A 25,097-nucleotide genomic window follows, 5' to 3' on the forward strand; every position below is an offset into this window, starting at 1 on the left:
CTAAAGGTGAAAACAGACCGGATAAATCTCGGTCCGTCCGCAACCGTATACCGTATTTTTCCGCTCATTTTCATTTTTTATGGGATAAATGGAAACGGGGCCGAAAATAGGACGGATTAAAACGGGAGCGGGATCGAAAACGTTAGAGCGTTTGTCCGTCCGTATTTGCGGAATCCCGTTTTTTACCGGGATATCCCTTTTTCATAAAAATGCGAAAGTAGCCCAACATAGTCCCTAAGCCCAATATAGCCTAAAATGTCTCTTGTCTTATGCGATGTATGGATAATTTATATTTGTGTGAATTGTGATCTATAGACTATGGATATGTTCTTATGCGATGTATGGATAATTTATATTTGTGTAAATTATGATCTATGGACTATGGATATGTTGTATTGTATTAATGTGGTCAGTAGTCACTGGTCAGTGCATATTTGATATTTGGTATTGCATTTTGGTCTCTATATTAGCCCTTATATATATATATATATATATATATATATGCGGCTTATATGTTCCGGTTTAAATTTTCGCTTACCACTTGTTTCCGTCTATTTTTCGATCGTATTTACCCGTTTTCGTATTACCATTTATCCTGCTACCGTTTTCGCTCCCTGTTGTCCGGCTTCCGCTTCCGTTTTTGTCTAAAAATATGAAAATAAAAACGATAGAGCGATTTTTCGTTCGTTTCCGTCCGTTTTCAACCTTAGCTCTGTCCACGTCAAAGTTTTGCCCTCGAACCGCCACCACCATGCGGTTGCCATGCGTACCAACCCTCGACTCGTTTATAGCTCCAACAACCATAAACCCCCATTTCCGGCAACCATCCTCCCCTAACTCTAGCCAGTAATGTAGTAGTGGAGCCATTTGAGTGTCATATAAAATTGACGCCAAAATGTTTGATTTTTCTTACATATTTGACTTCTCGAGAAATGTGAACGACATTCTTTGTGGAATGGAGGGAGTATATGGATTAGGCCTTTACCTCCGACGAAGATCTGCTCTTTTTTGTTCATCATATTTAAATTTTCATTATGCACGACAACAAGGGCAAATATGACATTTACGTTGTTCGTGCACATCTTTGCACTCTCGGTTTTAGGGTAAGTACAAAATCAATAAGAAGATATGATCACGTCAAACATCTTGTATTAGCCATACAATGACAAGAATAACAAGCGGATCCAGCAATGGGCCATAGGGTAGGGGGCTCGAGCCCCCCTACCACTACCGGACCTCATAGCCCCCCTAAGAATTTTCAGGCACAGCTTCATGCATGATATAGGGAAGTCTAAGTGTCTAAGGACCGAAGGTGGAAGACGACTCCCACAGACGAGTTGGCTAATCCATCTAGACGGCCCACTAATAGGCACTAGAGGTAAGAGAGACGCCGCGCACGAGCCGACCAACTGGGAACAAGGAACGCCACCTCATAGCCATGTCCTTGTACTGCCACCACCGTCGGACCTGCAACCCCTGTCCTGTTTATAAATTTCCAAATAGCCTTGAAGTCCCTTCTCCAGCAACTCTCCTGTCCTAATTTTTGTCACTATTGCAACGCAAGACAATTCGAGTGTCATATAAAATTAACGTCAATTTTAGACGTCTAATATACATGAAATGTGTTAATTTATACATGCATAGACATATGCCGTAAATCTGCAGCAGGTGACCACGGCTGCTCGTAATAATCGTCGCCGATTTTTTTCTCTCCACGCAAGGTATCCTAGTTCTAGGTCGCGTCTCGTCGCAAATGCAACCACAAGTCGATCGGTTCCAGTTGTCTGACGTTTGATAGGTGGCCTCGTGCCATCCAACCAATTTTAGTCCACAGGCTGGGAATGGTCGGCCGCGGCAAGCAACAGCATGCTCGCTCTGGCCCCTGCCTGGTCCCTGCCTGCCGAGTGGCGAATCAAGGAAAGGAACCCGGCCAGCCAGCGCGCGGGTCGAGTGAGTCCGGCGATCCGATGCCCCGGCCGGTTCGCGATCGCAAACGCAGATGCAGACGGCCCCGTGTGCAAGCTTCGATCGGGATATATATATATGTTCACATGGCTGGCACAGAAAAGGACGATGGGCTGGCCGGTCTCATTGCACGTATACGTACAGGTTGAGTCGCGTGCAGCTCTGTTCAATACGTACCCAGCTACCGGCTACCGCCTCCGATCGTGTGATCGTGTATGCATCCAGCCAGTTGATGGGGACGTGTCAACTCAACTGCGTCGCTCCGAGATAACAATTGGGTCATAATTAAATAGGCACACAGCTTCCTTGCGCCCACAGCGAGAAGCAGCTAGCACGCGATCACGTTACACGTAGCTGCTAGCTGGCCGGAGATGCCAAAAGCCCCGGGCGGCGGCATTTTACAGAACGAAACACCAGAGCCCCAAGGAGCGCGCACGAGAAAGCGTCGGGTCAGTCCATTCTCCATTCATCGACCGTCGTCGCTTTTGCGAGAGATGGAAAACGGGAGGGCGGTCACCACGCGCGCGACTCCTGCTGCCTGCCCGTATGTGATAATGATTCCTCTCCCATTTTCGCACACTGCATCGGCAGATTTCACGCGAGGCCGAGCCGAGCGCGCAAGAAACGAATAATAATGGTTCCGACGACAGCGGCACGCACAAGGGCTGGGGCCGCCCTGGGGAAGGGAAGTGCCGGGGGAGGAGAACAAAGTAAAGTCGTATGCCCGCCCGGCCGGTTCCATTTTGCCTCTCGGCCCCGGTGCGCGCGAAGAAAGGAAGGATGGAATCGGCCAATCGGGGACGAAGAGCCGGCACTCCAAGTCAAGTCCAAGGGCCCCGGACGGGACCGGCCACGCGGTTTGCATCGCACCCGGTGCCGGTGCCGGTGCACACAATACACGGACGGAATGGAATGGCAAAAACGGACGGACGTCGGAGCGCCGGGCGAGGCGGCGTACGTCGTCCGTTTGCAGCCGGTCCGCTGTGGCTGGTGCATCAGCAGCTAGCAGCGGTCAGCGCATGGCATGGCATCCAAAGAGTGCCGCGCGGAGACGAGAAGGCGGCGGCGGCGGAACAGGACGTACGCGCACCCGCCCGTCCCGAACCGTGCAACGGAACCGCTTGCTGCTGGCCGCGAAAGCAGCCGGAACGGGACAAACGGAATGAGAGGAGCTGCTGGGGCCGCGGCAGGCCGGACGCTGTGGCACGCACGCCACCCGCCCGGGTGCCCCCAGTGTAGCACAGCTGACAGCTCTCGCTTGCAAGCTCACGTTTCCTTCCATCAAAACGTCCAAACAGCTCAGCCCAGCTCATCAGCTCGCCGGAACAGCAGCATGTAGCAACACACAGTCTTGACGTCACACTCAAATATCGCTGTACTACTGTAGTACAAGTACGCATCGCGAACCAACAAATCTCCACGGTTGTTTAATTAATCAATTAATTAATTAACTAATATAATAATAAGCCTCTATATGTGAACACGCAGCCAGATACGTACGATGGTGATACGATCCTAGTACGTCACCACTCTAGCTAAGCTAAAGATAGCACTGCTGTGCTGTGTCTATCACTGTTGTAGCAACTCGCCGTTGCTGTTCTCCAATCATGCGTGCGATCAGTCAGCTTCAAGCATTCCCAGCCGGCCCAGGCGGCGCGCGGTGGTCCTCCATCTCCTCGCATCGATCCACACGACAGACGTACGCCACACTACACAGGTGGCAACGCCTCCGCCGGCGGGGACGAGACGGGGACGACGACGACGACGGCCGCCACCTCGGCCTGCTGCTTGGTGGCGGTGGCGGCGGCTGCGGTGCCGACGGCGGCGCGGCACATGGGGCAGGTGGAGTGGGCGCGGAGCCAGGCGTCGACGCAGTCGGCGTGGAAGGAGTGCGCGCACTTGGGCAGCCGCCGCACCTTCTCCCCGGCCTCCACCTGGCCGAGGCATACCGGGCAGTCGAGCGCCGGCGCCTCCGCCCCGTGCACGAACGTCGGCAGCGCGGCGATCGCGTCCGCGCTCATGCCGTGGTCGCCGTCCGTGTCGCCCACCCCGGGCGCGAAGAGCTCGCCGCGCTGACGGCGGCGGAGTTGGCGGCGGCGGCTGCAGAGGTACCAGATGGCGAGGTAGAGGAGGAACGTGAGGATGCCGATGGCGAAGGAGAGGCCCATGAAGAGCAGCCGCGCCCGGGTGCTGTACCGCGAGTTGTCCGACGCGAACAGCCACGAGGTGGGCGTGCCCATGCTCATTGCGAGAGCTAGCTGGTAGCTGCTGCTGCTCCTGGATGCTTTGCCGGAAGCGGCAGCCTGGTCGGATTCGACGCCGCTCACACGCGACTCGGGCGGAGGATGAATCCGTGGGCGGCGGAGTAGGGTCCACGCGCGCGGCGGGGGTGGGGTGGTGTTTCCTCTCGCTTGGCGGTGGCGGTGGCCTGGCCCTCCCTCCCTCTGCTTTTGTTTAGTGAGCTCTTTGCGCTTGCTGCTGGGGCAAAGGGGCGCCGCGGCAATTTATAAAGCCGCGGGCGGGCGACTGGGCGACCGAGGCTTCAACGACACGCGCGCGCGTGGGCCGCTGGGCGAAAGACCGGGCGCGGGCGGGGTCCGCTCTGTTTCTTCAACCCTGGTGGGTTTGCTACGGGGCAGCGCCACGGCGTGCCATCGGACGTCAGCTGCGTGCGGCGAGATATTTGAGGGCCGGGGCCACGGTCCCCGTGTTTGTTTAGTTTTGGACCGCACCGAACGAGACGAGTCCGACGACGGGACACCGAGCCGACCGCGGCAGAGGAAAGCGAGCGCGACAAAAGGGAGCCTCACCGGGCCAGGCTCACCCGGCCTCTCCTCCTCTACAGCGACGGAACTGCCGCTGAAGTGCGTTGCGATCGCAACGCAATCGTGTGAACTTATTACTGAACCGGTCGTGAAGCGAAGTTTCCTCTCGGTGCTTGACGGGCTGGCTATGTACAAGTTTTCGCCTAATGTTGTGTGGTGTGATTACACGTGCCACCGGTCATTTCTTTTATTTTTCTCTCTTCACAGTTCACACACCGATCCCTTTCCCTTGTTCGCACTACACATACCTACCAGTCTACCACTCAAACTACGTCGCCTGTTTTGTCATTCCATTTGTGTGTACTGTAACAATCACCTGAGACTTTTTAATTCACTGTGCGTGCGTGCGTACGAGCGAGTGTTTGTCGTGGGGCGTTGTGGCAATCATCGAGCTCCCCCCCATTTCTTGGCAGGCGGGGGGTGCCTTCGGTTCGCCCGACATCTGGTCTGCGTGCGTGCGTGCGTGCGTACGCGACGTCCGTTCGCTACGAGACTTCACACTCTTGACAGTAGTGCGTCGTCATCACGCATGCTTAATAACTCAACTCGAAGCCAAACGCAGTTTGCGTGTTGCTAGCTGGAGGCTGCCTGGAGCAGCTGGTTCGATTGGCGCTTTCATTCGCTTCTCCATCGTGTCGGAATTGGACACCGCGGCGTGCATGCACTCGTGACCGCTCGTGCTCAGCATGTGAGTGAGATTTGATCACGGTGTTTTGGCTAACGATCACGATAAGATGGTGGTGGTGGTGGTCACAGCGGTAATTAATCTACGACTGATTAGTTGGTACTCCCTCCGTCTACGAAAGAATCAATTCTTAGGATCCGTGCTAGTCAAACTTTTTAAAGTTTGACTAACTTTATGAAAAGAGTAACAACATCTATAATATAAAATGCACATTATATGAAAATATATTCTATGATGAATTTAATAATACTCATTTGATACTATAAATCTTATCATTTTTTTCTATAAATTTGGTCAAAGTTTAAAAAGTTTGACTTAGGACAACTCTAGAAATTGACTCTTTCGTGGACGGAGGGAGTATTATAAACGAGTGATGCATGATTAGGTGCATTATGTGCGTGTGTGTTATGGTGGGGAAATTCATTGCAGCACTAGGCAGTTCAGGTGGAACTGGACCGGCCGTCCGTCTCAAGTTTCCCGGTGCACAAAGCCAGTCACAGTCAGGCATACTATTTACGCTTTGTTTCAGCCCACAGAATTGGTAAAGTGCAAAGGGCTTGTTTATCGTTTGTCACCGGACGGGGAGATTCTGCTGCAGTTCACCTGAAAAAGAAATCTAGTACAAGTCGGCACTGAGGAAGCTTTTCAAAAGTGCATGGAACTGTAGAAGTCCTCCAAGATCGATCAGTGAGCCCTTGTTTAGTTTTCAATTTCTTTATTTAGCTATCATAACATTTTCATTTTATTTGGTAAATATTGTCTAATTATAGAATAATTAGGCTTAAAACATCCGTCTCGTAATTTTCAACTAAGCTATATAATTAAATTTTTTGTTTATATTTAATGTTTTATGCGTGTCCAAAGATTTGATATGATAGACGTGAACAAGGCGTGATTCAATGCTACGCTAGCACTGTAGTACTAGTACGAGGAAACATGAAATAAACTATTGGAAAAGAAAATAGAAGCACAAACTACGTTCACTGTGGGTAAATTCTAACTGTTCATCATGCAGGCGTGGGCCTGTTTAGTTTGGAGATGAAAATTTTTTGGGTGTCACATCGGATGTGTCGGAAGTGTTATAAAACATGTTGCCAGCGGTTAGGACCTTTCCCTCTCCGTCTCTCATGATCAACATAGTAGATGAAAGTAGAGAACAAATAGACACAAGATAGGGAGACTATTCTTTATTCCTCTGAATATAGATGATTACAACATAGAGCTCCCACATATATATAGTCCTGCCAAGGCCTAAGAGTTTTGGTAAGAGCCCACATACAAACGGACTAGGATTAGGATTCCTCCTTCTCCTTTCCTTCTAGGATCAAGTCCGTATGTTTTACAACACTCCCCCTTGGGCGATTACCACGATATGCACATGCCTCATTAAAAACTCCATCCGAAAACCCAATGGGAAAAAACGGTTCTTGGAGAAAAGAGTACATCGCATTCGTTAATTGTATTGCACATGTTGTCTCATTAAAAACCTTGTGTGAGAAACCTTCAAGTAAAAACTCACATAGGAAAAAAGAGTACAACATTTAACCTTCGTGGTTATATATTCTTCACGATACCATATTCTTCATGAATAGATATTTATCTCCATGATCTATGCATAAACTTCAATGTTTTAGCAAATATGATCTACTAGATCTTTGTAATTCTAGTGGTTTTACCTTCAAGGTAGATACAATGAAAATATGCTCCCCCTCATAATGCCAAACTTGGAACTTTATTGTTCAAAATCACACTGTTCACAAATGTGTACTTAATTAATGGTATGCAGTACCACAATACTATATCTTCCAAAAGTTGGCTTATAATTCTTCTATGAATTATATGGGTATAAACAAGAGCAATATGCTTCACGTAAAAACGACCACTTATTAGTTGTGCAAAACAAATAAAAAATTATCTTCAGGGTAATGAATCCTTTCAGAGGATTATGGGGTAAATAATTACAATACTCAATATCTTCTAGATAGTGCACCAAACTTATAATTCTTGTTTAGTAGATTTTAAATTATATATTCTATAAATCTTCAGGATTTTGATTATACCACTAACCAATAAATCTAGTCTTACATTTGATATTTAGGGGATAATTCAATTACCAAAATCACCATTATTTTTATACCTTCTATGGTACGAAAATCACAATATACACTTTCTGAGTGTTTCAATGATACCTTCATGGTATTTAGAATTCCTCAATTTATTTTTTCTCGGGTCTACATTCACTTCAGGGACTAATGGTGTTTTTCAAGAATCAACTGGAAAATCCTTCATGGATTAAATCCTTTAAGGATGTTCTCAATTTTATTGAATAATATTTCTCTTCTATGAGAAATATTCTCTACTACATGATATGTGATATACACAATGAGATAGTGTTATTCACTATAAAGTCATTCAATGACTATTCCTTCTAGGACATGCCCTTCTTGAGACTTCAATATTCATTGAGGAATATATTATTCCACCTTAGACTTTTTAATACTTAGTATGAGATTTAATTTCCATATGTTGCGATTTCTGTTCTTCAGAAACTATATGGATTTTCAGGATCCACTTTACTAACTGCATATTTCATATTTATTTATTTCTTTTGCCAGAGATATTGCAGAACATTTATTTCTTCTTAGTAGGAGATTCTACCTCAATTGCTTTCTTCATTGACCCGATATAATCGCTTCAAGCGACTTTGCCATGGACTTTGTTTTCCGGATCCGGGTTCTCATAAGAGAAACATTTGCAATTATAGAGGTAGTGTTGTCGACAACTATTATTTTCTCCCAATACTCTCACAATGTGAGATTATCGTATCTCCTTGTCATTTTCTAAACAAGAGATAATTTATTGTTCTGCATACCCAACACTATGGTGCGCGCGCTTAATGTGTTGGATTTCATCTTCATGATGATCCTCTTCATGAGGTGCCTAACCTTCTTCATGAGGTGTTCTCTTCATAAGAATGGAGGAGTTTATTTTTAATTCATTTAACAAGTATACACTAAACTAGAATCCACAGGCGTCCCCGTAGATTTTAGCTTCATAGTATACACATTTAATTTACTACTAGTAAACACAACTTCTTGTTTATAACTTCAAATTACTCCTCTCATTATCAAAAATATCTGGCATATGCTCTGCTTCATGCTTCACAAGAGCATTAGTCAAACTATTGTTTGATTTAGTGCGTGATACTATTCCCGCTTCAAGCTTTAAGGAATATTTTCTCTTAAGATCATTTTCCTTCCATGAAAATAATATTTGGCATTCAATATAGGCTTTCTCTCCCCCTAATGCCAATATTAGATCTTTAATAGCATACTTCAAAAGAAATCCCCAATGATGGGCTTAAAATAATTCAAATTCATGTATCTCCAACTACAAGTGGAGGACCATTCATATATGCTATGATAAAATTTTATATGAAATATTCACGCACATATTTAAATATGGGGGTTATTATATATTATATGCAGTGAGCTAGAATTCATAAAGTGCACTTAAGAATGTTCAGCATTCCTACGAAATCAAGGATGTTCTCCCCTGATTTGCACATATCATAGTTTATAAAACTATTTTATTATCTAGCTTCTTTATTCTTTAGCCTAAAAAAATTGATCCAAGTACTCATACATAAAAAAAATGGACCATACATTTCAAATGTACGCAACATTCGAATTTACATGGAATTTCTTCAAGAATTTTCTAATTGCCATTAATGCAATATCCTCAAATATCTTTTCTTAATAAATCCCAAATCGTTTAAGTGTGTTATCCACCATCTTAATTCCACAATAATTCATCCCTTCAAATTGGATTACTTCTCCATTTAGCTAATTTCAGATTAACTCACTCCCCCTGATCTTAAGTTGCTTGTCCATAAACCAAAATATTGCTTATGTATGCAACACATGAAAAGAAAAATATTTCTTAGTTCAACGGGAACTATATAGACATAGCGTAATAGCTAGCCAATCTAATTATGGGAAGAGTGCAAGGTAGCTACTAGCTACAAATTTAGCTTCTTCTATGCTAATATCCATGCAGGAGTGGAGATACTTGCACTTCTAATACACATTCAAGTGTAACGTGGAATGTTGGTATTCAATCCAACATAATAGATAACAACAAAATACAAAGCCACATGCTTATATGCAATTAGTGCAATGTAGAGAAAACTAACATAGCCGGAAAAGTCACGACTAGAACTTCAAGTCCTTATACATGCACTTAAAGATAGATTTAGGAAGGCTATGCCTACTAAATATATATTATCCACATTTTCTTATGTCTTTACTTGAAATTCCTCCCCTTTTTTATGCCATAATTACTTCAAGTAGTAATATGCTTCATGCATCATCTATGATTAATCATTTCAAATGTTCCATAGAATTTAATCATACTTCTAGTATTCAATAGTTGTGACATGAAATACACATGTCACGTGTACTATTCAATGTATAGCAACATATTTGGGGTAGGACATAAACTTCTAGTTTTCTGAGCTGAAGTATTGAATACTTAGTTTATGGATTATACAATTTCTTGGCTAAATTGATCCTTGTGAGATCAGTTCATAAGCCAGTATAGTCCAATCATTCATGTGCTTCTAGGAAATTCAATCTCCCTTCTACCTATATGGTAGTATTGCACAAAGAACGATAACCTTCATGGTTAATAAGGCTTCTTTGTGGATAAAAATAATGTAAAACTTATTTACATAGGCAAAATAAGCAATTGTTTATATGTGAAACATATAACTCTAATTCATTCCATGTAAGATTGACACATATTACTGCAAGTAAGAATTGCAACTAAGAACATTAAATGCTTGATATTAGTCTTCAAGCTAATAAAATAACCATTAACTCTTCTACGAGTTTATATAATCCACTTAATTCAACGGAAATTAAAACTTAAAGCACTGCCACCACTAATACTTCAGGATAGTAATTTCAAAGAAAAACAAATATATAGGCACATAATTTAAGTTCTTCTCCTAGAGAAACTTAAAAATTCATTATTCATTCTTGCATGTCTTAGCTTCTATGCTTGACATTTAGCAGCTTCATGCATGCTTTATTTTATAATAGTAGTGATATGTAATAATGATCCTTCTAGGAGTGCAACATATGCAAGTCATATATCCTGGTTCATAGAGCTGTCTAAAAATTCTAACTCAACTTCTATTTGAGTAATTTTTGATGATAAATTAAAATACTTCATGTATTATATTGCTCTTGGATATTCTATATACAAGAGAAATTGCTTCAAAAAAATTCACCAACAAAATATTTATTTACCATCATGTCTTCTATGACATTTAATACAAAGCTTCAGGCCATTGTATTTGTTTGTAGAGTGTTGCCAGCGGTTAGGACCTTTCCCTCTCCGTCTCTCATGATCAACATAGTAGATGAAAGTAGAGAACAAATAGACACAAGATAGGGAGACTATTCTTTATTCCTCTGAATATAGGTGATTACAACATAGAGCTCCCACATATATATAGTCCTGCCAAGGCCTAAGAGTTTTGGTAAGAGCCCACATACAAACGGACTAGGATTAGGATTCCTCCTTCTCCTTTCCTTCTAGGATCAAGTCCGTATGTTTTACAACAGGAAGGATGTCGGGAGGTGTTTTTAGAAACTAATAAAAAAAAATTACATAGCTCAGCAGGAAACTACAAGACCAATCTATTAAGCATAATTAATCTATCATTAGCACATGTGAGTTACTGTAGCACTTAAGGCTAATCATGGAGTAACTAGGCTTAAAAGATTCGTCTCATGTTTTTCAATCAAACTGTGTAATTAGTTTATTTTTTTATGTACATTTAATGTTCCATGCATGTGTCCAAATATTCGATGGGATGGACGAAAAATTTTTGGGTGGGGATCTAAACAGGACCTAAAGAAACGAACGATGAATCATGACATGGAATCTGCTTTACTACCCTACCAACAGTCATGCTTGTCGTGTGCTGCTGCCGCATTGCACTGCATACCAGATAGCGACTATTTGCGTAGGTCCGTGCAGCACTGGTGCGTGCAAAAAGCCAAAGGGCAAAAAACCACCAATAGCACACCATATATACGGCACGTAGCTATCCGTGACTTTGTGAAGTGACTCTGACGGTGCGGAGCCAACAGTGCAGATCCATCGGTACAGCCGACTGACCGGCCACCTTCAAACCGTCTGCATGAAAGGCCCGCTGCTGCTGCTGCTTCTGCTTCTTCCGGTGATTATTGTGGCAGTGACAGGCGGAGCATAATGATGAGAAAATCCATGTGATATGTTGATCTAAAAAATCATAGTTGAAAGTGTTATTTATTAATTTATTATGAGAAAAAACCATTACTTGCTGATAGAAAAAGTACGCTGTCATAGGTGTGCTCTTCTACTCACTCCTCATATGCGTTTTTTTTCCCCTGTAATTTGCTGTTTGATCTTGACTCTTGAGAGAATTAGTTTGGCTTTGGGCACAAGCCGCAGCCGGGAGACAGGAAAAGGGTTCCGAGTATTCTTTTCTTTCGCTGGACGACGCTGGTTTTCGAGATTCAGATGCTTGCTACGGCAGCACTGGATTCAGATTCTGGTCTCAGCCCGGCCGCAGGTAGAAAGCTCGAGACCAGAATTCCCGTTCGGCTAATGCAGACCACAAGCAAAACTAAGGCTGTACCTGGTATGACAGTGATTTGACTGACGTGAAAAAAAGGGTGAGGTAGAGATCCCCGAATGTTTCCTGCTTTTTCCTTCACGTTCAGAATCGAAGGCACTTGTTTCTTTTGCCATGGTAGTTGAAAAACAATGGGTTTTGTGGTGGCACGGCCCCCAGTTTCTGAGACTGAAACGGCCACTAGCCCACTACGAGCAGTGACTCTGACTCAGTGAGGATGGTTGGAGTTGGAGTGCGGCGGGCGGGCAGCGAGCTTTCCTCTCGTCTTTGGTGTTGGATCATGTCGCAATCAGAAACCGCACGACATTGGTGCCATTTGACGGTCCTCTCGTCTACTGCACGGGCGGCAAGGCTAAAAGCAGCTCAGCTAGATGTCCAAGTCCCCGAAGGGCTAGTAGATTCATTGGGCTTCTTAATTTTAAGGCTCTGGGCCTTCCGGTCATGGGCGCATCCTGGCCCGCTTCAAGAGTTGTGCTTGCTGGGCTGGGTAAGTTTGTTGCATATAATATCTAGAGAATTTAGAACTGAATAAACAATAAATTATGCACAATGCACAAAATGTAACATAAAATATGGTGTCATTGTTGCCGAACTTGCCACACAAACTGTGACTCATCAGCACCAACATTCACAACCAACAATAATAACTGCCCCAGGACGTTCCACTCACAACTCATGGTACATTTGCGGACCACGACCTTGTTTGGCAACCAGAAATGTTTCTAATTCTTACAAGGATTAGTAAAATTACTGCCAAACGGGTCAGGTGAGAAACATTTCAACCGAGAGTCACTAGAAACGTTTCTCATTTTTATGTCTAGCAAGGAGAAACGCCAGAAAGCTGGTTTTGTGTGATTCTGATTCTTGCCCCCTTCTGTATTGTAGCATCATAACTTTTTAGTTATTTAAGTGAAATAAATTAAAAAAGATTTTATTTAAGTTATTCTTCCCTCGAGAATAGGGTGGGGCTAGAGCTTCCACCTCCGCTGATCATGGCTGTCATGGGGACTAGAAAGATCCACCCGATCCACGCACCATCGATCTTGTAGATCTACACGCTCCATGTGTTGCAGAGGCCCTACGACTTTCCATGCTCAAGTGCTAATAGTGTGGTGGAGGTTATGCGGGAGGAGAGGGCAGAGAGGGGCGGAGAAGGGGGCGGCCATGATAGGAGGGAAAGGAGAGAGGGATGATGATACGGTCTTGCTAGCGCCCGGACGTCCGGCGCGTGAGTGCGTCCGGACGCCGGGCCTTCCCCCCGCTCGCCCCCCATATGGAAAAGAAAAAAAAGAAAAAAAGATATACTAAGCCGATCCTATCTGTCCCCACGCCTCTTTCCTCCACTCATCGTGCAAGACTCGCCCCGCCTCCCACGTGCACGGGATCTACTTGCCCCCAACCTCGCCGATCCCGTCCGTCCCCGTGTCCCTTTCCTCCACTCCCCGTGCAACAACTCACCCTGCCTCCCACGTGCACGGGATCTGCCCTCCACCAACCTCGCCGCCCCCCAACACCTCCGATCCACCCATCGCCAGCTCACCCCTAGACCCCGCCCAGCACCAGCTGCAACAACAAAAAAAACAAGCTATTGAAACAATGAAAGAACATCTGATGCAACAAACGAAAAAAACTCCTGCAACAAACAAAAAAAATCTATTGCAACATAGAAAGAACATATAATGAAACAAAATAAAAATATGAATTACAACATAAAAAATATCTACTACAACATTTTAACACATTCATTACAACATCAGGGGGGATCTGCAGCAACAATGAAAAAGAGCTATTGCAACATCTCAAACACTACTACTGCAACATCACAAAAATGTCTGCTGCAACAATCCAAAAAAAATATTATTACAATATTTCCAAATCATCCGTTGCAACATTGAAAAAGAACAATTCCAACAACGACGAGATGTGACTTCCAAGGGCTCGCCGAAACCCTAGTCACCGCCGCATACGTTAGATCCAGACCCAGAGAGTGGAGAAGGAGAACGAGGATAAGGCCAAGCTCGGTCTAGAGGGAGGAGGATGAGGAGGAGGAGGAGGAGGAAGAAGAAGAAGAAGAAGAAGAAGAAGAAGAAGAAGACTGAGATTTAGGCGAGGACCTCACCTACCTTGTGGGAAAGTGGGGAAGCCACCGTCGTTGCCCTCCATCTCCGGATGCATGGAGGCCGCGGCGAAAAGAGAGAGGACAGCCGAGGTAAGTGCAGGCACTAGTATGGGGGAAGGAGCCGGCGAGGTGGTTGAGGACGATGCCACGGTGGAGGAGGAGAATGTCGGGGATGGTGCGGGCAGCCGACACCATCGCCGACCAGGGGAGGTGCGCATGCGGCGCAGGCAGAGATGGCCGTGGAGTGGCTAAGTGCGCGGTGGAGATGGAGGGCATGCGAGCGGAGGCGGCATGGGTCGCGCAGGGGAGTGGAGTCGTAGAGTGGACATGCGATGTGGGTTGGGTTCGTGAATGAGTGGATGAGGATGAGCGGCTGGGTCTATAAATAAGTGGATGAGAATCGTCCGAACGAAAGTCACAGGACGGACGCTCGTAACATATCATTACCAATGATGATATGAAGCACGAGGTCTGAGAGGGTTGTGGCCCTACGGGTGCGGGGTGGGAGTAAGGGATTCATGAAAAAACTACGTGGGCTTCTTGAAACAACGACTTAGTTTTAGAATTTTTTTCTTCTTCATATTAAAATAAAAATTAAAATAAGGGATTTAATTGGAAAACTTTAAAACATGTTTACTATTCTCAACTCAATAGAGGAGTTAATTAGACTACGGGTTGATTCTAAGAATTTTGCGATCTTTATTGCAAAATGAACAAAACTACGTGTTAGCTACTAGAGGAGCGATGGATGCTCGAATTTCAGTGGTGTGAGCAGAACCGAGTGGGTTCTAACGACCCTGGTATGAGCATACAAGACAAGTTGATGCATTTATTTGTGCGTTGATTTTTGCGTATTCTATAGATTAAAGTGATAATAAGGTCTTGTTTAGTTCTAAAAAATTTTGCAAAATAGGAATAGTAGCACTTTCGTTTGTATTTGACAAATATTGTCTAATTATGGACTAACTAGACTCAAAAGATTCGTCTCGTCAATTTCGACCAAACTGTGCAATTAGTTTTTATTTTTATCTATATTTAATACTCCATGCATACGTCTAAAAATTCGATGTGACGGGAAATCTGAAAAATTTTGCAAAATTTTTAGGGTTTAGTTCCAAAATTTTTGGCAAAATGAGCACTGTAGCAATTTCGTTTGTATTTGACAAATATTGTTCAATCATGGACTAACTAGGCTCAAAAGATTCGTCTCGTCAATTCCGACTAAACTGTGCAATTAGTTTTTATTTTTGTCTATATTTAATACTTCATGCATACGTCTAAAGATTAGATGTGACGGGAAATCTGAAAAATTTTGCAAAATTTTTGGGAACTAAACAAGGCCTAAGTTGTTGTGCGATGGGTGAAATTTACTTCTTTTTATGCTCCTCCACAACGCTGTACTGTACTTAATATGAGTTCTTTGTGAAAAAACAAACAAACAGAATCGTCAATATCATTTTGCGTGACAAGATATATACTGTGTAGAGAAAAATCACTTAATCACAGTGTGTACTCGCGTTCGAACCGAAGGACGGCTACTTGAATCGACATGGACGAATCTTGAGCACCAGCGGTCGCGGCGCGGCGTGCAAGTGCCTCCGGTGTCTGATCAGCGGCACGTCGCCCGGCACACGGGGCACGTCGGTCGCAGGCGCAGCCACGCGTCGACGCAGCGCGCGTGGAACGCGTGCGCGCAGCCGGGGAGCGACCGCGCCGTCTCGCCTTCCTCGACGGCGCCCAGGCACACCGCGCACTCCGTCGCGGTCGCGGCGGCAGCCGCCCCGGCCCCGCGGCTCACGACGACGACGAAGCAGGGCAGCCGCGCGATGGCGGCGTCGTCGAGGCCTGACGACGAGGCGCCGTCGCTCCGTGCTGCCGGCGGCGGCGGGAGGTCGTCGTGGGCGCTCAGTGTGGCGATCCGGTGGTTGGCGTAGAGGGCCGCAGCGTACCGCAGGAGGAGGACGAAGGCGGAGAACGCGACGAGCTCGAGGACCACGCCGAAGCGATCGTCGTACTCGCAGACGACGGCGAAGGTGGCCGTTCCCGCGCCGACGATGTCGCATCCGGTGGCCGCCGGCATTGAGCGCGGATGGACGGAGACGGAGAGGCGGCGTGGACTTTCACTAGCAACAACGAACCGAATTGAATGAGTGGTAAGCACATGCTGGCACGGGTAGTTATCGACTAGGATACCCCGGTACTTTAGGCAACTGCCGTACCGGTATCGCCGTATCGGGATACGATCCGATAGTCCGACGCGGATACCGTATATCAGAAAAGTTTCAGAAAATCGAGCCGAAAATATAATCACGATACTCGTCGATACACCTCTGATACTCCCGAGTTCCACACATAGTATTAGTATATATCCAATCTGTCAAGGAAAATCGAAGAAGATAGCAAGCTCAGCACATAAATAAAGGGTTTGTCAGAGGTGATTTGTGTCTAATGGAGTACTTGTTTGCTGACCTACATACCATTAAGCTTCAGTTTTTTAGTTTTTTCGTATCGGCTAATTCTGTATTTTGGATAATAAACCGTATCTCATATTGGTGCAATGTAGCCTCGTGCTCCGAATCCGGATTCGCGAAGGCGCACACAAGTCGGTGCAGCGGCCGGATTGAGAATCCAAAATCACCACCATGGTCCATGGCTGCTGCTTTTTGCGGGGCGCGTGGGTTGTCCCAGACTCCGAACTCGGCAACGGCGCGGCAGTGGGTTTTGGACTCTGCTTTCTGCACAATGGTTCGTGTCCCGCCCGCCCGCGGTAACAAAGCAGGTAAACGCGCGCGGTCGCCGGTCGGCGGACTGCCACTTTACTCTTGGGTTTTATCATCATCCAGCGGCATCCATTTGCTTTTATGCATGATGTTTCGGCGCAACAAACAATCGCATAGATATACTACGACGAAGCGAAGACCTGGTGCTATGCATGAACAAGTCGCTAGAAATGATCACCCCCTATACATCATCGGATCACGCTACTACCTAATATATATACCGCAAAACATTTTTTAACCACCTCGATTAATATCTGAATTAACGAAGACAGTCATTTTTTATTAATCGAGATAGTTAAAAATAACCACCTCGCAAAAGTTATTAACCGACGGACAGCATAACGAAACCGCCTCAGATAATGCTTATTAACCAAGGCGGTTTTTATAACACAACCGCCTTGATTAATACATTAACTGAGACGGTCTTTTACAAGGCTCGCCTCACAAAAGAATGAGGCCCAACTAGCCCGTGCGAGGCCTAGTAACCATCTACCGTATAAATATATGAAATTAGAATTACAGTCATTTCACATCCTCTCCCTCTTCTAGGACACCGAGCGGTGCCTCCTCCCCTTCGCCCTTCTCTCACATCGATCTCCCGCTTGATGGTGCCCCTTCCACACCCGAGCACATACTCTCCTCTCCCTCCCGTTGACGGCCCCTTTGCACCCAAGCGCCCCCTCCCCTTTCCTTCTCGTCGGCACCTCCCTCTCCCTCAACAACAGTGGGCGCGGCGGCCTGGCTACGGCGTGGCGCAATAACCTGATGACCAGACGGCACGGCGGCCTAGCGAGCTCGAGTCGACGACATCCCTCCTAGCAGCCCTCGGGCGCCCTGCCGGCGCATTCAACGGGGATCCACCACGATGCCATCATGTCAGGGATCCACCACGACGCCACCACGACGAGGATCTCTCCTAGTTGCACCCCTCTTCTCCTCTCTCATGGCTCCACCATGACGCAACAAAACAACAAAGGAAGCATAAATGAACCATTGGGAAGGCAAAGCACTAACGGTTGTCGATGTCCTCGGTGATATGCTTGACCTGGACGGTAGGGACATGGCCCGTGAAGTTGTCGGTGGTGATGACGACAAGCGCATCCGCGATGGCAAATTTGACGGACCTGGTGGGAGCATCAAAGTAGAATCCGAAGAGCTCCTCCCCCATGTTGACCTCCCAGAGCTTAGTGGTCTAGTCAGCGGATGCGGTGATAAGGCGCACCGAGTCACAGGAGACGCCGCAGGTCCAAACAACGCCTTTGTGGCCCCGACAGGTGCTAAGGCGGTTGTTGTTGTCAATGTACCAGACCGTGGGGGTGTGGTCCTTGGCGCAGGAGAAGAGGAGGTCCCATTATAGTTGTAGCGCAGGAACATCTACGGGCGCTCGTGGCCCTTAATCAGTATCAACCTCATCGTGGCATGCTGCTGGCGGTGGTGCTCATCGCACCGGAAAGGGAGGAACAGTGGCTGATCTAGTGGTGGTGGTGCTCACCATTGTTGGTATTGGTGAACGCCTCGAAACCTCCGCACCTGGTGATTGGCATAGCTGCATACGGTGATGACGGCGGTAACCTAGAGAGAGAGAGCATGGCGGCTGGCACAAGGAGGATGGAGGAGAGGCACAAATAGCTAGGCCTTTAGCAGGCTCGCATAGGAAGAATGGAGGAGAGGCAGAGATAGCTAGGCCTTTAATGGGCCTTCTCCTTCCAAGTGGGCTTATTCGTCTCCTGCTACTAGGTAAAGTGCACATTACCTCCCTCAACTTTTATGAAAATCTATTTTTCCTCCATAAACTCCAAAACCAAACAAAACACCTCTTTCAACTTTTAAAATCATTCATCTTACCTCCTAGTCCTGTTACAAGTGGTTTTGAAGACGGTTTTGTCCTTTTCTTTTTTATATTTTTTGTGAAATTTAAAAAACATATTAAATCACAAAAAATTCATAAAATAGAAAATCTATTTTGTTGAACTCCACATTAGTAGATTTAGACATTGAACATATAATATAGTATGCTTTAGTACATAGTTTTTGTTATAGTTTGAGATCTATGCTTTTTTGTAATTAAATGGAATTGTAACTGTATGTTTTATGGTCCAGTTGTGTTGAAATTTCTATGGTGGACTAATTATTCTATGCTTAAACTATAGTAAAAATTTTATACTTATTGGATCAAGTATAACTTAGTTGTAGATTTTATTTAGATTTATGATTTTTAAATATAAATAAATCTATAACTAAGATATACATGATCCAATTAGTATGAAATTTTTAATATAGTTCAATCATACAACAATTAGCCCATCATAAAAATTTCATTACAGTTGGATCATAGAAACTGTAGTTATAAATTATTCTAATTAATTATAGAAAAGAATAGATCTAAAGCTACAACAAAAACTCTATACTAAAGAATATCATATGATATATTTACAAAAACTTTATGTAGAGTCCAAAAAAACTGATTTTTTTCATTTTATGATTTTGCTATGATTTACTATGATTTTTTAAAGATATAACAGGGCGAGAAAGATAAAATAAACTGTTTTAGAAGTTGAGGGAGATGTTTTGCCCGGGTTTGGAGTTTATGAAGAAGAAGCGGACTTTCGCGAAAGTTGAGGAATGTAATATAGATTTTTTTTTGAAAAATTTGCGCGCACACTGACTTGGCCCATTAAAAGAGGAAGAAGTTTTGAAAGGGAAGAGAGAGGCGTCGGCTGGCCATTTCAAGAGGGGCTGCGAGCCGAGCCCGTGGGGAGAGCGGTTGGGCCGGTAGCTGGAGAAGGAGGGGGTAGAGACTAGCCACGTTTTAAAGACTAGTATTTCTTTGCTAAAAAAGATTATTTCCGCTAAAAAAAGATTATTAGGTCCAAGCTGTGATAGGAGAGGAGAGGGACTGAGGATCTGACGTTCGTTTGAAGCCATTGCATTCAAATTCAATAGGAATTTTACCAAATATATTTGGTGCCAAGAATAATTGGTAACTATTATTTTTTAGCCTTATTTTGTTCCCACCTTTGTTATATATATGCACAAACCATAATTTTCTCGTAGACTATGCTACTACGAATACGGTGCACCGGTGAAGAATGAGAAGCACAGATTCCGGATCTTAAAAAAATATAGTTTTTTATATAAATTTGATTAAAAATTTAAATTATTTTATTTTTAATATCACTATAGAGTTGCGTACTTTTGAGAGAGAGAGAGAGAGAGAGAGAGAGAGAGTAGTGGCGTAAACCATAATCGCCTAAAAATTCCTTTGTGCGTACGTGTTCATGTGAGAGAGAGAGTGTAGTGACAGGCAGACAGGACAAGAAACACGCCCGATCAAGATTTGTGTATTTTTCTCAGTAATTCGTCTACTACCGAGATCTTACGAAATTCTAAACGGTCATAGCAATCGAGAAGTACCAGATTTAATCCACTCGTTGTTCACAAGTAGTAATACAGAATTTTAGATGGACACGTAATATAGACAGGAGAGAATTGTCAAAATATGCAAAATTATTCCAGAGCGACGACCTGCAGATGTTGCTATCTTAGATTCTTGACAAACACATCAAAGCTTCTACGATTGGCCATTGTTGTACACAAGTTGGCGTTGGCGAGACGCCGTCGAGTCAAGCCAAGCCGCCACCGGCCTCCGGCCGCGTCGTCCACGGTGCCCTCTCAGCCTCTCGCGGCGTTGACGACGAGGCGAGCTCCTCGTCGCCGAACATCTCGACCGCCGCGACGCGCGCCGGCGTGGAAGCTGCGGCGGCGGCCCTGTCCTCGGCCCGCGCCAGCGGCGGCGGCTCGGCCTTGCCGCGGCAGACCGGGCACGACGCGCGCGACGCGAGCCACACGTCGATGCACTCCTGGTGGAACACGTGCTTGCAGCCGGGGAGCTGCCTCACCATCTGCCCCTCGTCCAGGACGCCGAGGCAGACCGCGCACTCAGCGGCGGCGGCAGGCACTGAGGTCGAGCCCTCGGCGTCGGCGGCGGTGTCGGCATGCCGCCGGTATGGGAAGCACGGGAGCATGGCGATGGCCGCGGCGTCGAGGCCGTGCTTGGACCGATGATGCTGCTCCTGCTGGAGCCCTCTCGCGCGGTGGCGCCAGCGCTGGCGGAGCAGGAGGAAGCGCACGAAGAGGAAGGCGACGACGAGGATGAAGCAGCAGACGAACGACGTGGCGGCCACGGCCACCAGCGTCGTCGCTTTGCAGCACCGGGTGCCGCCGGCTCCCGGCGAGGCCGTGCTGTTGGAGGACATGCCGGCGGTGTGTCGTGGAGTATTGGAGGATTCGTAAGGCGCGAGTGAATTAATTGGCTATTGGCAAAAAGTGGTTTAACCGTTTCATTTTTTATTTATATAGATAAAAAAGAAAGTCACATTTGTTTTTCTTCTTCTTCTTCTTCTTCTTCTTCTTCTTCTTCTTCTTAGTTTTCGTTGTTGCAAAAATTGTTTTTTGAAAAATAAGGTAGCTGTCAAATCTCAAGCTGAAAGTTTGGCGCGCCTCTTCCACATTTGGTCTAGCCGTTCATGGGCTTTGGCAGATGGAATTCGTGTGTATATACGAGCGTTGACTAGTTTAGAGAATGAATTATCATAAGTATATTCTCAAATAAATAAAAAAAGTAAAAAAAATGTTTGTGTCTTTAGGCCTGCAGGCCTTACATAAGCAGTGACAATGTCTATCTTTTATTTTCCAGCTGAACACAAGGAGGAGGATTATATATATACCAGGACTTCTTCTCCGTAGGATTACACTGATCTACAATGCCCATGATACGATGATCATCTTTTTGTATTCTATCCGATTATTAAGGTCTTGTTTAGATGCAAAAAGATTTTGGATTTCGCTATTGTAGAACTTTCGTTGGTTTGTGGCAAATATTGTTTAATCATGGACTAACTAGAATCAAAAGATTCGTCTCGCAATTTACAGATAAACTGTGCAATTAGTTTTTATTTTCGTCTATATTTAATGCTTCATGCATGTGCCGAAAGATTCGATGTGACGGAGAATCTTGAAAACTTTTTGGTTTTTGGGAGAACTAAACAAGACCTAAGTAATAAAGCCTGCAACCATGAAAAGACCACACTGTTGTACTCACTTTGTTTCAAATTTCTATTCACTTTAGCTTTAACTTTGTTCGAAGTTAAACTAGTCTTTTTTTTTAAAAAAAAAGGAGAATATATTAAAATATCCCAGCTTCTACATTGATTAATGCATATAGATGTTAGAAGTCAAACTACTCTAACTTTAATCAAATTATTATTAAAAAGTTACACCAATATTTGCAGCATCAAACTAGTTTTCATTAAATTATGTAGGAAACATGCTGTGTTAAGCATTTATTACAACTTGTATATGTTGCTTTTTTCTTAAAACTTGGTAAGAAGTTTGAATGTGCCTTGTTCTTATTTCTTGCATTATTAGTTTTTTTTGTTTGCAAGTTCTATTGTGTGACAACTAGGATCTTCTCGACTTCTTGTAGGTGTATTTAGCGTGGATTTACTTCATGCATGTAAAGACTTTTGTTAGTGTGATCATAAGCTTACTTTTGTAGCTTACCGCTTAGGAGTATGTCGTTGTATCAAAACTTGTGTAAGGCTTGTGATAGATTTGGTTAGTGCAATCATCTAGTAATAACTTTGCTAAGAACATGGTAATTTTGTTAGCCCTAAAGACTAACTAGTTTAATTTCTACAAGAACTTATGAGCTAAAAAATCTAGAGGTTTTTTTGTCGTTGCACAAGTTAAGATTTATTACTTAATTTTTTATTAACCCATTTCAACCATCTTGGGCCAATAGGTCCTTACGGTGACGCAAGCAAGTTGAGTTTCTGTGAGTAATCCTATATTTGCCAACTTTTCATTTATAGTATGTGAAGAGTAAGCACAAAGTTATTATAGAAAAATCTAAGAGCATCCCCAACAAATTATTTATCTCATCCAAATAAAAAAACACAACACAAGGAATTCTGGTTCCTCCAACATATTATTTATCTCATCCTACAAAAAATGCAATATAAAGGATTGTGGTTGCTCCAATAGAATAGTAACCATATTCTCAATACCTAAAAGTTTTAGTAATTACTCAAAATCCATCCATCTCTTAAATGTAGGAAAATCCAATTTTAAAAATATTGGTAATCTCTTGGAATAAGAAAAATAAAAAAAAACTACACTATCAATAATAGGATATCACCTATATAGAATTTTCGGAGCTGAACTGAGGATCGGAATGATTAGCTTCGTTGGAGACTTAGAGCAACTCCAACAGCTTTGCTATTCTTATTATGGAGGCCTTTTAGAATGTTTATAGTAGAAAAATAGGCTTCAACAGATGTGCTATTTGATTTTGTAAAATAGAAAGTTTGCTATCCTTTGATTTTCGTTGGCCATATATAGCCAACCACTGACACTAGCTATCTGATAGCAAGGCTGTTGTAAACATCTTCTTTTTTAAGAAGTTATCTATTTTACAAAATGGCTAAACATTAGAATTTAGCTACTCATTTTAGCCAAGCTCTTGGAGATGCTCTTAACAAGGTATCATGCATCTTCACACAAAGATAAAGTAGTACACAATGATTCTAATTACATGTATTAATATGATTCGTATATATACACGCACACACTAAACAAGGGCTAATCAGGTGCACCGTCGTTTTCGCTGATTCTACCCTACGGCACCGGACGGTTGACCGAAGCCCAGCACGGACGTGCGGCGCGCGTCCCCGGTCTCCGCGGCGCCGCCGCCTTCCACGGTCACGACCAACGTGGCCCCCGCCGCACCGATCAACGCCGGAGGCGGCGACGGGCGCGCGTCGATTCCCGCCGTCGCCTTGGGCCGCACCTCGGCCCGGCACACCGGACACGTGGTCCGGGACCGCAGCCACGCGTCGACGCAGTCGACGTGGAAGACGTGGCCGCAGTCCGGCAGCGCGCGCACCTTCTCGCCGTCCGCGAGCTCCGACAGGCACACCGCGCAGTCCGCCGCAGCCGCCGACGCCGACGACCCGTCGCCATCGCCGCCGCCGCCGTCCGCCCTGCGGACGCGGTACGTGGTAACCGGCAGCGCGGCGAGCGCGGACGCGTCGAGCCCGTGGCGGACGCTCCTCCTGCCGAAGGAGCGGCGGACGCCCAGGGTCAGGCTGCCCCGGCCGCGCGCCACGAACTGGTACAGCAGCAGGCGGATGAGGACGAAGACGACGGTGAGCATGGCGAGGATGACGACGGCCGTGAGCAGGACGCGGCCGCTGAAGCTGTAGTCCGGATGCTGCAGCTGCTCCTGCTCCTGCCGCTGCTGCCGGTTCACGAACGGGCTCGGCCCGCCGCCGTCGGGCACCGGTGGCGACGGAGGGCTCGACATGGATGGACACGAACGGCCGCACGGCCCAAGGCCAACTAGAACTTTTTTTTTGGTTTGTAATCAAGAACTTGGCAGCACGCGGAGGGAGATAAGATAAGTGATTCGTGTCTGCAAATGGAGTGTAGGATACGTTGGAGGGTTTGTAGGTAGTGACGTGGTCAACGCCGGCGGTGTTAGGGGGAAACAAAATGTTTTGTGTGCATGGCGAGAGGCCGATGACTTGTGTGATGGTGCCGAGAATTCATTCCAGGCACCCATTTCTGTACTTGTGCGCGAGAACGGTCGCCGCGCGGCTAGGGACGCGATCACTGCCGTTGGAAGGTAGGATGATCCAATCCAACTCAAACAATATACGACGTACTCCGGACATGAGCTGTTGATCTCTGATCAGAAGGTCAGAAAATTCAGGTGTCAGCAGGAGTAGCATTTCACGCGAGTAAAGCGGTAGCCAAATCCTGGATTTCGAGTTCGCAGTATAGTGTTTGTACTACTTTGTAGGAAGGGGGGAAGTTTCTGGGATCAGGAGTCAACCATGCTAATTTGCTTGTGCTGACTGACTTGTGCAAGCCAGATTAAGCAATGGTCTGTTATAACTTGGACAAAAAGGAACGATGCAACGCCACAGAAAAAGCGTAGCCGCAGTGTCGCAGGAAATCGAACAGAGCC

The 25,097-nt window shown here is 45.4% G+C and overlaps 4 protein-coding genes across 4 annotated transcripts; all 4 read right to left on the minus strand.

The window, feature by feature from the left end:
* LOC8079517 (RING-H2 finger protein ATL39) lies at window positions 3,302-4,452 on the minus strand. Its single transcript, XM_002454905.2, has one exon. The coding sequence runs from the start codon at window positions 4,209-4,211 to the stop codon at window positions 3,675-3,677; it is 537 nt and encodes a 178-aa protein (XP_002454950.1). The 5' UTR covers window positions 4,212-4,452; the 3' UTR covers window positions 3,302-3,674.
* On the minus strand, window positions 15,642-16,447 carry LOC8079516 (RING-H2 finger protein ATL40). Its single transcript, XM_002454904.2, has one exon. It carries the CDS (start codon window positions 16,363-16,365, stop codon window positions 15,895-15,897), a length of 471 nt encoding a protein of 156 aa, XP_002454949.1. The 5' UTR covers window positions 16,366-16,447; the 3' UTR covers window positions 15,642-15,894.
* LOC110434055 (RING-H2 finger protein ATL39-like) lies at window positions 20,484-21,753 on the minus strand. The gene has a single exon (XM_021457708.1). The coding sequence runs from the start codon at window positions 21,319-21,321 to the stop codon at window positions 20,689-20,691; it is 633 nt and encodes a 210-aa protein (XP_021313383.1). The 5' UTR covers window positions 21,322-21,753; the 3' UTR covers window positions 20,484-20,688.
* Window positions 23,551-24,878, minus strand: LOC8079514 (RING-H2 finger protein ATL39). The gene has a single exon (XM_021457444.1). The coding sequence runs from the start codon at window positions 24,429-24,431 to the stop codon at window positions 23,739-23,741; it is 693 nt and encodes a 230-aa protein (XP_021313119.1). The 5' UTR covers window positions 24,432-24,878; the 3' UTR covers window positions 23,551-23,738.

This window comes from Sorghum bicolor, chromosome 3 (assembly GCF_000003195.3).
Source record: "Sorghum bicolor cultivar BTx623 chromosome 3, Sorghum_bicolor_NCBIv3, whole genome shotgun sequence".
Lineage (NCBI taxonomy): Eukaryota > Viridiplantae > Streptophyta > Magnoliopsida > Poales > Poaceae > Sorghum > Sorghum bicolor.

What these genes read in the sequence shown, in the direction of transcription:
- LOC8079514 (XM_021457444.1), bottom strand. Translation starts at nt 24,431, where the DNA reads ATGTCGAGCCCTCCGTCGCCACCGGTGCCCGACGGCGGCGGGCCGAGC.
- LOC8079516 (XM_002454904.2), bottom strand. Translation starts at nt 16,365, where the DNA reads ATGCCGGCGGCCACCGGATGCGACATCGTCGGCGCGGGAACGGCCACC.
- LOC110434055 (XM_021457708.1), bottom strand. Translation starts at nt 21,321, where the DNA reads ATGTCCTCCAACAGCACGGCCTCGCCGGGAGCCGGCGGCACCCGGTGC.
- LOC8079517 (XM_002454905.2), bottom strand. Translation starts at nt 4,211, where the DNA reads ATGAGCATGGGCACGCCCACCTCGTGGCTGTTCGCGTCGGACAACTCG.